This window comes from Rhinatrema bivittatum, chromosome 11 (genome assembly GCF_901001135.1).
Source record: "Rhinatrema bivittatum chromosome 11, aRhiBiv1.1, whole genome shotgun sequence".
NCBI lineage: Eukaryota > Metazoa > Chordata > Amphibia > Gymnophiona > Rhinatrematidae > Rhinatrema > Rhinatrema bivittatum.
Window position 1 is genome coordinate 33,007,084 of NC_042625.1, and position 16,331 is coordinate 33,023,414.

At 44.3% G+C, this 16,331-nt stretch overlaps 1 protein-coding gene across 1 annotated transcript in view; it reads right to left on the reverse strand.

Moving 5' to 3' along the window:
• Nucleotides 1–16,331, reverse strand: part of TRPV4 (transient receptor potential cation channel subfamily V member 4) — a 139,919-nt gene that overhangs the window by 58,993 nt on the left and 64,595 nt on the right. Inside the window, exons 3-5 of the mRNA XM_029571294.1 lie at nucleotides 7,437–7,603; nucleotides 5,941–6,093; nucleotides 2,999–3,139 (exon numbers count right to left, since the gene is read on the reverse strand). Coding sequence (XP_029427154.1) covers nucleotides 2,999–3,139; nucleotides 5,941–6,093; nucleotides 7,437–7,603 — 461 coding nt within the window. The remainder of the gene's footprint in view (nucleotides 1–2,998; nucleotides 3,140–5,940; nucleotides 6,094–7,436; nucleotides 7,604–16,331) is intronic.

Genomic DNA, 16,331 nt, shown 5'->3' on the forward strand with positions numbered 1-16,331 from the left:
AGAGGCATTATGACATCCTCCGTTTTATTTTCCATTCCCTTCCTAATAATTCCTATCATTCTGTTTGCTTTTTTGATCGCCAAAACACACTGAGCCAACAATTTCAATGTAATATCAGCTATGACACCTAGATCTCTTTCATGGGATCTAACTCCTGAGACAGAACCTAACATTGTGTAACTACAGCAAGGGTTATTTTTCCCTATATGCAACACCTTGCACTTATCCATGTTAAATTTCATCTGCCATTTGGATGCCCATTCTTCCAGTCTTGCAAGGTCCTCCTGTAATACATCACAATCCGCTTGTGATTTAACTACTCTGAATAATTTTGTATCATCCGCAGATTTGATAACCTCACTCGTCGTATTCCTTTCCAGATCATTTATATATATATTAAAAAGCACCGGTCCTAGTTCAGATCCCTGAGGCACTCCACTGTTTACCCTTTTGCACTGAGAAAATTGACCATTTAATCCTACTCTTGTTTCCTGTCTTTTAACCAGTTTGTAATCCACGAAAGGACATCGCCTCCTATCCCATGACTTTTTAGTTTTCTTAGAAACCTCTCATGCGGATCTTTGTCATACACCTTCTGGAAATCCAAATACACTATATCTACCGGTTCACCTTTGTCCACATGTTTATTAACTCCTTCAAAAAAATATAGGAGATTTGTGAGACAAGACTTCCCTTGGGTAAATCCATGCTGCCTGTGTCCAATTAAACCATGTCTATCTAAATGTTTTGTGATTTTATTCTTTATAACAGTTTCCACAATTTTTCCCGGCACTGAAGTCAGGCTTACCGGTCTATAGTTTCCCGGATCAACCCTGGATCCCTTTTTAAATATCGGGGTTACATTGGTCATATTTCAATCATCAGGTACATCGGATGATTTTAATGATAGGTTACAAATTTTTACTAATAGTTCTGAAATTTCATTTTTTAGTTCTTTCAGAACTCTGGGGTGAATACCATCTGGTCCAGGTGATTTACTACTCTTCAGTTTGTCAATCAGGCCTACCACATCTTCCAGGTTCACCGTGATTTGGTTCAGTTGATCTGAATCATCACCCATGAAAAACTTCCAAGGTGGATCTAGCTTCAGTTCTGCAGAACTCAATAAACCACCATGGATGGAATGCCAACTGGTTCCATGTCATAAACAACAAGGTGATCCAGTACTGGTTTTGCTCTGTTGCATGCATGTGCTTGAAGTTCCAATTGTTCCCCTGGATATCCCCTATAAATATCAGAACTACAAATCCCTACATGGACTTGGGAATAAAGCCAGGACTGCATTAACCTGTTCCTTTTGGAGTGGAACCAATTGACAACCCCTAGATGAAATGGAACCTTTTCTGTAATCCCAGACAGGACTGCTACTGGGGACAGCATAGCAGAAACCTATAAACATGTGACCCAGGGCGTGTAACTCAAATACAGGAATTCCATGCAGGGAGATGCAGGCAAGGATTGATGCTTATAATTAGGATACTACCCAGTGAGCTGGCACAACTCGTAGCACATAAGAGAAAATACAAAAAAACTATAAATAGGGTTCTATGCACTATTAATTCAATGATACAAAGTCACCTTTGGCTCGTCCCTTTCACATGACTTATTTTTGCTTTAGAAGCTTGGAATAAGCTTGCATTAGTACTTATCTTACTCCTGGGGGCTTTCTGTGCAGCTGTGCAATGCAGAATTTGCACAGATATTCTTCCCCTGTGCAGAATTTACCTTTTGCTGCACAGAACTTGAGCAGTAGCACAGGATTAGCTTTACCGGGAGTCATTCAGGAGGAAGAGGAGCTGCTGTGCAGGAAGTGCCGGCTCGCGTGAGCACAGCAGCATGAAGATCCGGCAGAAGCAGGGCAAGGCGAGCCCTGCAGCACCTCGCGTCAACAACTTCCAGCAGCAGATGGTCCACCCGCGGTGTCATCCATCTCTCCCTCCCGCCAGCAGGAGGAGTCAGAGAGCAGCATGTCTCTTACCTGCAGCTGGCTCCTCCTCTGCTGGCATTCATCTGAAGTTTGAGCCACTCAGGGCCCTGTAGTCTCGTGGGACCCACCGGTCCCACATGGCTCAAATTTCAAATGGAGATGTGCAGAGGAAAAAGCAGTCAGAGGTAAGAGATGTGATGCTCCCTGATTCCCCCTGCTAGTGGGAGGGGATCGCACCTGAGAGGAGGGAGACAGGGAGGAAGCAATGATGATTCTGCTGGGGATGGGAGAGAGATGATGATAATTGCACTGCAGGAGTGGTGGATGGGAGAAATAATTCTGCCAGTGAGAGGGAGGGAGATGAGATTTAGATGGGGAGGGGGGAGGGGGGAAGAGAGAGGAGTATTGCACTCGAGGTTGGGGGGTGGAGAGAGATGACGATAGCACTTGATTGCATAGAGGGAAGAGAGATGAGGACTGTGCTGAGGCAGGGAAGGGGAAGAGAGGATTTAACCGGGGTCTTGCATCCTCTCCTTCCTCCAGGCAACCTCCACCCCCACCTCCACCCCCCACATCTTCTGATAACTCCTATTCTCCCCCTAATCCCAGGTCTTACGACTCCTCCTCCTCCGACCATGCATCCTCACATCCCATGTCCTTAATCTTTTCCTTCTCCCTACTCAATCACGAGACCCTCTGCCCCCTCCTACATCCTCGCCCTCTTCCTATTTCTTTCCCTATTCACCCCATCCTCAGTTCCCAATCATTCATAGCTGAATCTCGCTCCTCTGCATGCTGCTGCGCCAGGTGGTGTGACAGAATTTTGCAGAATTTACAAATATTAGGCACAAAATTATGACTTTTTTTTGCACAAATGTTTTTTTTTGGAGGGGGGTCTACGCACATTCCCACAAGAGTAGTTTAAGATTAGAAGGTGGCAGACTCTCCAAGGCTCCCTGAATTTGAAGGCCCGGAGTCTTTCCTGCCTTCCTCACCCTCCTCCAAAGCTGTGCATGACAGTGCTAAGGCAATGCACACGTTCTGCCTTACCAAAATAGAAGTACCCGCCCTCATCCTTGGGCTGGAAGAAGCGGCCTCGGGCTTGGGCGTGGACGTCGGCTCCCTTCTCCACCAGCAGCTCCACGTAGTGCTTGCAGCGCCTCTCGATGGCAATGTGTAGTGCTGTCTGACCTGCAAGCAAGGGCAGTGATGATTACGCCACACGTTCTCGCACTGACATCTGAAGAAGGCACTCACGTGGGCCTCCCAAGCTCAGGTAATTCAACAAAAGGTATCACAACCTAAAACAAAAAGCAATAAACCAGAAACCCTCCCCTACTTCTCCCAAAACACCCTGTCCCTAGTCAATGAAATGCCACACAGTTTGTCTGACCATGTGCCACTGGGGGGAGTTTTCTCTAAGGCACTTTTTAAAAATCCCATCCATTATAAAGCACTTACAAATGTAAAATGAATGAATGCTTCTTTATAATTTATTTATTTTATTGAATTTTGTGACCTGGCTTTAAAAAAAAAAACAAAAAACCCAAGGTAAGGTACAGAACATACATAATACATCCATAAAAAAACAATATAAAGTACAAGCAAATAGAAAATCAATAAAATCTGGTGGCAAATTTAACAGTAAATCAGAGAACATCATAAAATCTCAAAGTAAAAATGAAAGAATATAATCTGTCTGAATAAAAGCAAACAGCAATGTAAATAGTTATTAAAATACAAATACATAAAAGCCTCAGTCAAAAGAACTAAAGGCATCCACAGAAAACACAAATAAATAAGACCTAATCAATGTTAATAAAACCAGAATGAGGGCTACTTAGACCATAAATAGCAGGCCCTAAGCATAAAGTGAAATGAAAGACACCCCAGCCAAGCTGGAAATGTTCGCCTGAAGAGCCAAGTTTTTACTGGAGCGCCTGAAAGTCAAATAGTTATCAGCCAATTGTGCTCCCTAAGGAGCTAGCACAGCAAGTATGGGGTTAGCCTTGTGAATGCGCAAGGGCCTAATTTCCTTCAAGAAAGAAAGGTGTTTAATATAAGAAGCCCTCCTGTGCCGATCTCAGGGTCCCGGTGGGTACTGCTGAGGCCAGGGCCGCATTTTACGATTTTGGTATGCAAAGCAGGCCTGGAGAGCGAGGTGAAGAGGTTTCCCCTGAAAAAGGGTGAGCAGGGTGGGGAGGGGAGGGTGGTCTCCAGAGACCGGGGCTTCCTTTGAACAGATGCCGGCGCACAACTGCAAAGCAAATGCAGCTCAGATATCTGGCACCTTCAGAATATGGCGTCCTAGGCCGTGAGAGGGGAGGGCGACTGTTACCTTGAAACAGCATCACAGCGTGCACGTTTGACGTGACATAACCATGAGTTCAAGCGCCACTCGACAAGTGCATGTGAAATAATATTCTTGGGCAGTAACAGACACTGCCCAGGAGCACCCGGGTTCTTGCAGATGTTACCAGAACCAGAGCTGGTGATTAGCTTTCCGCTAAAACATTCACAAACTGCAGTCTGGCGGCTCGGGGTCTGAGTGTGGAGGGTCTTCCGAGAACCTCTTTTCTGTCGCGGTCATCAGATGGAGAAAAGTCTTACTGTAGCGATTCTCAACTCTTTCCCGTGAAGGACCTCATATTCTTTGCTCTACATTTCAGCCCAGCCAGCTCCAGAGTCAGCTCCCCTGAGACGCTGCCCTGCTAGTGGGTGGCCCCTGTAACCCAGCATGCCACACTGTATCAAAAGAACAAATGGTTTACCATAAAAATAAAAAACAAAATTCAGGGCCTGGCACATCAGCAGGAATTCAAGAAGCTGTGAGCTAAACGCCAGCCTTGGGGAGCAAATGGGCACTTTCAGGGGCATGCTGCCACACGCATATATTTAAAAAACTGGCAGAGAAGGTTTAGTGTAAAAATAAAATCAAATCTGTGTAGCATTCAGGAATCTCCAAAAATACACCCGAAACCACAACTTTTCACTTTTTCTCAATTGATGAGATGGGCAAGAAGAAGGGAGTAAATTATAGAGGACGTGCACTGCAGGCGTACAGGAGCAGATCCCCCACCTTCCAACTCTGATTCCTGAAAACACGCTGCCAAGGACCCCTTGTGCTGGCTTTCTCCCGTTCTCTGAAAGCTGCTCATGCAGTACTTTCTCCTCCTTTGGTTCTGCGACCTTCCTGGTCTTCACGGGTTTTCCGATTGCGGAAGGCACAACTGCAAGCAACAGCAGCAGCTGATGAGGCCACAAGCCACGGAGATTCTTCCACCATGGGAAACCTGGTGATGCCTAAAACCACCTCCGTACTGAAGCAAACCTCCAGAAACGGGGACAATCTCTCTCCCCCAGGCCCAGAACATGAACTACACCTGCATCAAAAAACGGATCATGCCCCGTCCGCTCCAGTACCCTTTGTTAGAGAAGCCATGCCCATTCCATGGTTTAAGCACCACTGCCAACTGTTCAAAGGGTCATCACTGGTATAACTTGGGATAATGGAGATGAAGTGATGACAACTGACTGGATAATGAAATGGGGGTAAAGAGGGGAGGGGGTTGCCCTATACTGCTGAGCCCGCCAAGCTTGGGATGGGACATAAAATCAGGGTGTTAAAGATTCCAGGCCACTGTTTTTGGGAGAGAAGAGAGGATAATCTTGGTTGGAATCATGGCCAAGTTCCACCACAGGCTGGCGCCTGCCAAATTCCTCCCTGACAGAAACAACCCGATCATCTCACAAAAGATGCCATCCTTCTACTGAATTACATATTCCTTGTTGAGCGTTGTACAGTGCTTTGGACAAAATACTGTACAAATGTGCCAAAAATAACAAGGACGACGATGACAAGGCTAAAAACACGCAGACGATTACAAACATACCAGGAGACAACCAAACATCAGCCCAGCAGCAGCACGAACCCAGGCAGTATTCCCACGTATCCAAATGGCCAGCCCCCCCATCTGAGCTCCGGCACCCACCTCTGTAGTAGACGTCACGGAATGGCGAGTTGATGAACTCCCGCAGATTGCCAGTCTTTTCCGCTATGTTAACGAGCATGGGGATGGTGTCATTCTTCCCTCCAGTCAGGTTCAGCAGAGCTTTGGGCAAACACGTCTTCCCGGTGGAAGGCTCTGGAAAGGGAAGCAGGTTACAGGAAAACATTTCTTTTTTGAGCTGTTGGATTTAAAATTAATATCGTTGACCTATTATTCTTGCAGGGATAGGGTTTGGTACATCAGAACAGATTATTCTTCCTGGCCAAACAGCTTCCGACCAAGGGTCACTATCTACGGATTCAGTGGAGGCTCCGGAAAATCCGAAGTCAATCCACAGACAATTTCTGCAATGGATGGGATAACCTCCCATTTTGACTGGAAAAAAAAAAAACCCCCGACCCTTTTTTTCCTTTGTCCTGCAATAAAAAAGAAACAAAATTTCATCAAGCTCAATCATCGTGGTTTTCCGTCCCAAAACATCTCTTAAAAAAACCACATTGGAAAATGTGGCCACCCTTACTGTGTGCAATGCACAATAGCCCTGCGTGAAAAACACGAGGAGTTTCCTGCGGGTGCCCACAGCCTCCTGGGCGAGGGGAAACTGCAGCTTCTCGATGGTCAACATTATAAAGATGAGGATTGTATGAATTTAGAGAGCACTAAATGTAAGACGTTAGAGGGGTTAGTTTGTAATGTGCATCTCTGGTTATAAACATCAGTGTTGGGCTTGCTTGTGTGTGGCTTCTCTGCCACTTCTGGCTCGTATCTTATCCAGTTTTTGTTTATAAACCCCTTATACACAATCACTTATCACCCTCAGTGAAAATAAAATACAAACTCTCTCTCTGTGGTTGGTATAAATGAATAAACAACGGACATCAATATACGATGATAATATGCAGCGGCACCTCAAGGCAATCTGCTGCCTGAGGCAAGGGATGAGGTGGCGCCCCCCCCCCCCACCCCCCCCCCCCCCCCCACACACACACACATGCTCTCTCACCCCCACCCCAGGCTCGCAGACAATGGCAAAGATGGAGCAGACCCCCGGCTGTGCAGGGGGGGTGGAAATCTAGACTTCGCAATAGCAGAGAATTCCCCCAGGACTTTCCACAGGAAGCCCGCAGGTCCTTTGTTGTTTTGGCGGCAGGGTGAGGAGGCCATTAGAGGAGTTTGGGGGAGGGGCAGTTTTTGCTGCTTCCAAAGTTTGCCGCCTGAAGCAGCCACCTCACCCTGCCTCATTATACAACCGCCCCCTGACAATATGCATATGGAAGATGAAGGTTTCCTTAGCACCAAAAAACTGTTTCTGAATATTCCCAAGTATTTCGCTTAAAGAGGAAAGACAGTGAGGAATTTTTCCTTTCCTAGCAGTAAACTCTCCTCCCAGAACACATGGCACCTAGCTGCTTTTTTTCCCCAACTTTCATCCACACAGAGACCATCCTCCCCGACACACTGTTTGGTTTGCACCTCACCTCGAAATTCCTCATCCGTGAGACGTTTCTTCTGAGTCAGAAGGAAGGAGAGGAGCCCGTCCAGGTCAGCCGTTGACCCACGTGACACAATATCGAAAAGGATATGCCGATTGAACACCTTGAGCACCGGAGGAGGGTCTGGCGCTGGAGCCTTGGGACTTTGTTTCCTGGAAAAGAAGACGTGGTTTTCAAACCAACTGAACAATACAGATACAAAACAGTCTTATTCAAATCCAAGCAAACAGGAGTACCAGTTTTCTCTAAATCTTGCCCAAGGCAACTATAAACTAAGCCCAGAATTGGATTACTCAGTCGTTGAATAAGTAAACCAAGAATCTAGTTGGATAACAAATGTCTTAAGATGAAAGTTCCAAGAAAACTAAGGTCTATTCCTCAAACAACATAATCACGATTTTGCTTGCTATGCAGCCTCTCTGTGCCATGATTTTGCCTTCTGCACAGCCTCCTCTCCATCAGGGGTCCTCAGTGAGCCCCGCTCCCAGCTGGGCAAGACACCACTTCACTGATCACCTGATGCCTGAGCCCCAGCCCTACTTAATCCAGCCTGTCCAGTCCCTCTTCATTGAGTCTCCTCAGCTCCTTGACCTGGCCACCTCCTTCTTGCTATTCTACCTTGCCTTGTGGCCCACCCAGGCCTTCTGCCTTGCCTTGTGGCCTCTCTTGGGCTCTTATGTTGCTCTGTGACTTATCTTGGCTCCCTGTCCTACTTTGTGGCCTTCCAGACTTCCTTGCCTTGCTCTGTGGCCTCCTGGGTTCTCTGTTCTGCCTTGCCTTGTGGCCTCCAAGTCTACGAGAGTTATCTTGCCCAGTCTCCAGCCCAGCCAGTACCTGGACCCAGCTCCCAGCCAGTACCAGGACCCAGCTCCCAGCCTGTACCTGATTCCAGATATGATGTTGAGCAGAAGATAAGCCCCTACTGGCCCCCAGAACCCAAGGACTCAACCTGCGGGGGAAGGGGCTGGTTAGGCAGTAGACCAGCTCCAGTCCTGCCCTGTGGTCCTGTACTGCTTCTGTAGAGGTGCTCCCTGACTCTAGCCTGCCAGACCGTGACACAGCATCTATTCAAAGGCCACAAGAATCCATACGCTTAAAATTGATGTACCTACTGCTTTGAAGAACTTTATCTACAGTATAAGTATAAGTATTTTAAGAGGATTTGATAAAGGAAAGCAATATCTACTAGTACTCCTTGACCTCTCTGCAGCTTTTGACACAATTAATCATCAAATTCTTCTAGAACGACTATCTGAAATTGGTTTAGCTGAGACTACATTACAATGGTTTTCATCTTATCTCTCCAACAGAACTTATCAAGTTTCATTTAATAACAGCATCTCTAAAAACATTACCCTCAATACTGGAGTTCCTCAAGGTTCAGCGTTATCTGCGACTTTATTTAACATATACCTCTTACCAATTTGCCAGTTATTAAATGATCTGCAAATCACCCACTACCTTTATGCTGATGACATACAACTTTTAATTCCCATAAGAAACTCCATTGATGATACTTATAAAGACATGTCTTTATTACTTGAATCAATCAAACTCCTCCTTACAAAATTAAAACTCATAATCAACATTGATAAAACCGAAATACTTATAATGAACAAAAAACCCATTGTATTACCACCACCATTATTCACAACTAACAATCAAATTAAGCCAATATCCCCTGTCAATCACATTACCACCAAAATCAAAGAAGGTTATCACAAACTCCTAATTCTATGGCGGATAAAACCTTTTCTAAATTTAGTAGATTTCAGAACAGTTTTACAACTAATTATCTTCTCAACCATTGACTACTGTAATTCCCTTATGATTGGCCTTCCATATATCAACATCATGCCTTTACAGATTCTTCAAAACGCTGCAGCAAGAATTTTAACTGGGAAAAAAAAGAATGATCACATTACCCCTATATTATCTTCACTACACTGGCTCCCTATTAAATCACGAATTGATTATAAGATTTTAATAATTATACACAAATTAATTCATTCCGATCACCACAAACAAACAAGCTTAAAAATCACGTTACAGAACAACAACAGGAATCTTCGATCAAATAATACCTCTCGTCTAATAATTCCACCCATCAAAGATGCTCACCTTTCAACAACAAGAAATAGAGCTTTCTCCATAGCCTGTCCTAAAAAATGGAACTCCTTACCACCTTATTTAAGAACTCAAACGAATATCAAAACTTTCAAAAAAGATCTAAAGACTTTTCTTTTTCATAAAGTCTACATTAATGATTATTTATTTCAACAATCTAATTTTAACCAAGACTACCAATCATACTCATGCAAAAGAGATAATGAAATATCGTCTGGCAACGACCATCATAATAGCAATATGAACTTATAATTAACACTAGAAGACCATCCTGAATATGTTTAAATAACAACACTGTTACCACAATCCTTTTCCATTCTTTTCCTTATGCTCCCTTTTTCACCACCAACCTCTCCCCGATCCCTTCTTCTTTTCCACTATTAATTTATGCATCAATGTTTTTAATGGTTTATTCCCTGTTTGATTTTTGTAAACCGTTATGATAGCTGAACCGAATGACGGTATATAAAACTGAACAAATAAATAAATAAATATAATAGAGATGGACCAAATACTCACAATCGTCTGGTATGCATTATACCAATCATGATAATAAACTATGACAATAATGGAGAAATTACTTACCTGATAATTTCGTTTTCTTTAGTGTAGACAGATGGACTCCGGCTTAGTTGTGCGCTTCGGGTGCACTGAAGATGTGCGTGCGGAATGAGTACAGATGTGCGCGTAAGCTACCACTTGTGCGCCTGGCTGAGATGTGCGTGCCGCTGTGCGCACGACAATATTTGTGCACTCGGGCCGTTTATGCGGGCTGCTATGCGCCCGGCACCATTATGCATGTCGCTGTGCGCACAGCACAGATAAGCAAGCAAACCTTTGGGAAAGTGGCGTCTTTCACCTTGAAAGAAGCTGGAGGTGTGGAGGAATTTGGAGAAGATCCCTGCCGGTGGCATAAGAGGGAAGGAAACTAAAGGATACAATGTAAAAGGTAACAAAACTTAGTTGCTGCTACTCAGGTAAATTACAAGGGAGAGTCAAGTGCCCATCAGGCGCTGCCTAAGAAATCCAAGGTTTTAAGTTTAGTAAAAAGATTAAAGTGGGGACTAAGTGCGGCTAACATACTGGGACTATTTTACGATCATGAGAGGTCTTGAACGAGTAGATGTGACTCGGTTATTTACACTTTCGAAAATAGGACTAGGGGGCATTCCATGAAGTTAGCAAGTAGCACATTTAAGACTAATTGGAGAAAATTCTTTTTCACTCAACGCACAATAAAGCTCTGGATATGTTGCCATAGTGTAGCTGTGTTTAAAAAAAGGTTTGGATAAGTTCTTGAAGGAGAAGTCCGTTAATGGCTATTAAGTTTACTTAGGGGATAGCCACTGCTATTAATTGCATCAGTAGCATGGGATCTTCTTAGTGTTTGGGTAATTGCCAGGTTCTTATGGCCTGGTTTGGCCTCTGTTGGAAACAGGATGCTGGGCTTGATGGACCCTTGGTCTGACCCAGCATGGCAATTTCTTATGTTCTTATGTTCTACAGGGGGAAGAGCTGGGAAATAAAATTGGGAGTGAAAAAGGACTGAACTAAATTAAATCTGGATAAAGTGAGAAATCTGAGGAGCTGGAGTGACTGGGAAGAGAAGGAATTGAAATTCTTCCAGAGAGACTGAGAGACAGCTAAAGACGTGAGGTCACTACTTTATCAGCTTTCCTGCTGTCTTCTTATTTATTGACTTTAACTGGCATCCGAATTGAAGTAAATATTATTCAGTCATCTAAGCAACTATCAGTAAAAGAAGTTGGAAACCACTCTGCTTCTCAATGTCTTTATTGGATGCAGAGACTGATAATTATCAGTGCTGTGTACAGAGGACGGAGAAGGGCTTGTATTGCAAGAATCGAGAATAAGAACTATTCTTCATCCCCCCCAAGGAGAATCCTGGAACTCAGAGTTCCGTAGAGAGACCGAGAGATTTTAGAGGAGTTGGGTGCTGAAAGGGTCCGTCTCTCTTTCTTATGTGCCCCTGGGTGCCAGCTCTGGATTAAATATTAAGCAAAAAAAGCACAAGCATAGGGCACCGAGGGAAGGGGGGAACCAGAGTATTGAAAATTTGCATTTTTTCTGTAGCCCCCTAGTTATAAGTAAATAATTTGCTTATATTGCTTATTACTATTTAGTGTTAAAGAAACATTTTTAAAAAGTTTATATTTAATCTAGTTGTGGGGTCTGGCTTGGGGGATGGCTGGAAGAAAATTGAATTTTTGACCTCTTATTTCACTTTCAGCCAGGCATGGCCCGACCGGGTGTACACAGAGTGCATTTGCATGGGGTGGCATACCTGGGAGGGCGGCAGCAGGAGAGGCTGCGGGGCCGCCAGCAGAAAATGAGAAAAGGCCACAAAGAAGATAGGCAGGCGGCTGGCAGAGCTCAACCCACCGGCGGCCAAAAAAAAGGCTGCGGCAGTTTTCCTCTTAGCTGCACGGGTATGCTCTCAGCTTTTTGTCCCTTCCTACGATTGCAGGAAGTCCGCCAGGGCCAAAGGGGCCGTGGTGGAGCCGTGGTAGAGCTCATCCCATCACAGCTAGAACTTAAGAGAGAAGGAGGCCAGCTCATTCCACCACGGCCTGAAGAGAAGAGGAGAAAGGAGAGGGCCGCAGTGGAGATCATCCCACCATGGCCTGGAGAAAGGGGGCGTGTGTGTGTGAACCTGTGTCTATGTGTCTGTATGAAAGCCTGTGTGCATGTGCGTGTGTATGTGTTTGTGTCAGCGTGTCAAAGCTTATGTTCATGTGTATGTGTGAGTATCTGCGTGAAAACTTGTGTGTGTCTGTGTAAGAGCCTATGTGCATATGTGTGTGTGTCTGTTAGAGCCTGTGTGTGTGGGTGTGTGGGTGGGTGTGAGTGTGTGTTAGAGCCTATGTGTGTCTGTGTATGACTGTCTGTGTATATCTGTACCTATGAGAGTCTAGGTGTCACATATAGGCTCTAAGAGGCATGTACACACACATAATGTATGTGAGAGAGAGAGAGAGCCTGTATATGTGAAAGAGAGGGAGTGCGTGTGAGAGCATAGGCATGTATATGAGAGATGAAGTGTGTGACAGAATTACTGTATGTATGTATCTGTGTGTGTGTGTGTGTGTGTGTGAAGATAAAGTTTGTATGGCTTACCTCCTCAAATCCAAGACAATCTCAGGGTGACTGGAAATCAAAAGATCCCAGTATGGAGAGCAGGAGATTTTTTAAATCCTTATTAGTTTTAATTTTTAGGTATTTTGAAATATGTTATTGTTTTTTTGGGAACTATTAGACCATATTTTAATTATTGGATTTTTGTATTCATCAAATGTTTTGAAATATTTTATTAGTGTTTTGGAAATTTTGGATATTGTATTTGTTAACTAGTTTGAAATATTTATTCTTTTTATGACTATGATTTTACTATTATTATTGATGTTTTATATTTCTTGATTTTATTATTTTATGTTTTATGAAGAATAGTAATGTTGGGAGCTATAGCACTTTTGATTTGTTCTGTTTTCCTAATAGGAAGTGGATTGGTGTTCTAGGGCCTGGTGTAATATGTGCAGTGTTGCCTTTTCATAGATAAGGTTGTTACTGTTTGAGTGCTGGCAGTTAGGGTTGTTTTGATATGGGAAGTTTAGTGTGTTGTAATGGTAATTCCGGTTATTCATGGCTTTATGAAGGCCAAGCTCACACCCAGCACGCATTACAAAAAGTCTAATTCTATAGGAGTTCCAAGTGTCTTTTTTGCAGGATTTTCTGGTTGGCACCATAGGAGTGCATGTAAATATAATTTGCATGTTGTAAGTGATATTTTTGTCTCAGAAGACTGTACTTTTGAATTTTTTTTTTAAATCTACAATCTGTTATAAATGCATAATTGAATTGTTTATGTGTGTGCACTGTGCAAGGCTATACGATTTGCCTAGGGTACCTAATACCCTTCCCTTGACCATGGGTTCTGTTTGGGGGGGGGGGGGAGCATGTCAGTTTTTAAAAAATATAGATTGCTGGGGTGAGCTGGGCTTTTATTGATGGGCCCGGGACAGAGATTGAATGAATCAGAGGTGGGGGAGAGAGGGTCAGCACAGTAATTGTTTGCACTGGGCAACAAAAACGTTAGCATCAGCCCTGCCTTCAGCACTTATTGATCTTAATGTCTTGTCAATCAAGCAATGGAAGGGCCGAGGGGGCACCATTGTTAGGCTGTGCTTAGGGCATCAATTAGCCTTAATCCAGCCCTGGTGCCAGTTTAAGGATCTGTTCTGCCCCGGGGTTACACACAGGTGATACCAGGGATGGTGGGTGGCGCTTTCAATCTTGGTCATCGATGGTGAATCTTTAGCCGGATAACTAGCCCGTTTACCAGCTTACTGAAAATGGACTTCATAAGTGTTTAAGCAGCACTTTGAAATGCTTTCTCTAGGAGTCTTCACATCACTGCATGACATCAAAAAAACTTTTGAAGGATTTTTGTTTTTTGTATGTACTGTGCGGGTTTTTACTTGTACTGAACTCTGAACTTGAAAATCGCACACCATATCAACCACAGGACTATAAAACATTGCCAGACCAATAAAAACTGTTAAAAAAAGAATGGAGGAAGTCATTCATTTTATAATTGTGTTTTCTTATCAAGCTTTAATCCTTTGGGAAGACAGTGTTAATTAAAAGTGATCTCTTAAAACTGTCTTGCAGCTTTAAAGTCAACAGCTTGTTGGAGAAAATAGTTTGCTCCAGTAAAGACAGAATGCCAAGAAGAAAACCAAAGTGGCAACACAACCAAAACCACTTTTTTGCAAACAATTCACAGATGGCTGAACCAATGATGGAGCCCCCATTCTTCACAGATTCCCGGGAGCATCCCGGCACTTGGGTGCAAAAGCAGTCAAGGCATTGCCTCCTCTCTGGGTCATCACAAAATCATTCCCACAGCCCCAGTCAGGTAATACCCGATAATTCCCCTCACGCTTTAAACCACTCATTTTAGACCTCTCAGTAAAGTGGTATTTTCTGCCCATTCTTGCTCCTTCCAACGTCATATCAGGACCCCTTGTCCCTGAACTTTTTCTTTTCCAGTGGAAAATGCTGCGTTCTCAGGGCTGGGTTTCCCATTAAGCAGAGTGGGCAGCTGCCTAGGGCGCCTTTCAGAGGGGCGGGTCTGAGGTGAGACAGGAGGACTCCCATGCCTTCCCCCTTGCTCCGATGCTGCAGTTTCTTAGGGGATCCTCCTCCCCGCTCCTGCACCTCGGGGTGCACTGGAGGTAAATCCGGTCCTGTACGTTCTTGCATTTTATTGAGGCCTACCAAACACTTGGATGGTTTTACCATATTCCCCCTTCCCTTCATTCTTCTGACAGTTCTACTATAACTCGGCCTGAGGCGGTTTAGCAAGCAGCAACTGCTCCGTGTTTCAGGGTTACTACGTAATGTGGTTGAATAATTATGCAAACCTATTTTAAAAACAAAATCGGGAAGTAAATTAAATCCAGCCAAACCAGTTTAGCTTGAATTTAATAGAGGCAAAAGGAGTTTTCTATGCACAATTTGCTAAAAGAAAAAAAAAAAATCTGAATCTTCCCCAAACATGTAAAACACAACTGCAGTCAACTCCAGAAATTGCTAAAAGGTTTTATTCAGCAAACCGAGATGTAAACTGCTAATATAAAGAACAAAAGGATGAACTATTTTACCAAATATGTATTCTTGAAATTAAATTTAAAGACAGAGGTGAACCAAGACCGCATGTTTGGTCTGGTCTGGGTGAATCCACGCCAGTTCAGGGTGAGCTCGTTTTGAACTGTGTTGTATTGCTGGTGAGTTTTATACCAGTGATGCTGACTCAAAGCCCTGTGAACGGTGAAGACATAGAATATGCCAGCACATAAAGCTCTCAGGGCCCATTTCTCTCCTGATTTAAGTAAGGTAGAAACAAAGAAGATGACAGCAGAGAAGGAGCACCCAGTCTGCCCACCGTGCCGTCACTGGTCTTACGCAGTCTATGGTTGCCTCCCCTTCCTCTGCCACTAAGGTCCCTTTGTGTCTATTGCCTGAATGACGGTATTCTGTCACTCCCTTTGGCTCTGCTAGAAGTCTGTTCCAGATATCCTCCACCCTACTCCAGCTCTTATTCCATCCAGAATGGGGGGATACATTCTCCATGAATAAGGCTCTTGATCTCTGGCTTTAGCATCACTTCCCTGCAACTTAAGGACATTCTGTAGTTAGAGGTGGGGCTGTTTCTTGTACGTGAGACACCTTCCCAGATGTGAGATCACAGGACTGCTGGAAGAGAGAGTAATTGCAGAGTGGGATGAAATGCCTGGAGACATTCATCTCCTTGCAGGCTGCTCCACCTGACACCCAGGCAGAAAAGGCAGGGGTTAGCGACAGTGTCCTGGAAGATTTCATCGCCTCCTGAAAGTAAATCCAGTATGAGAGGATCAGCAGCTCTCGCCCCTTCAGCCTCTTGCAGAGTCGTCGCTGTGTTTGCCAGGAAGCTAACCCGTGCCTTGGGTCCCGTGGGTGCAGGTTTTATTCCTAGAAACACTAAACACAGCTGCCAAGAGAAGCTTTTTCCAGGTGCTAGCACCACCAGCTGCGGTGATCGCTTTGGTGGCAGAGGTAGCAGAAGCCTCCGCACGGGGAGGATAATTAATAACTGCAAGACTTTCCGAGCAACAGCGCTTTCTAGGATGATTTGGACTGTATCTTCTCTCTCTCTCTCTCTCTCTCATTCAGCTTTTGATGCTAGACCAGATT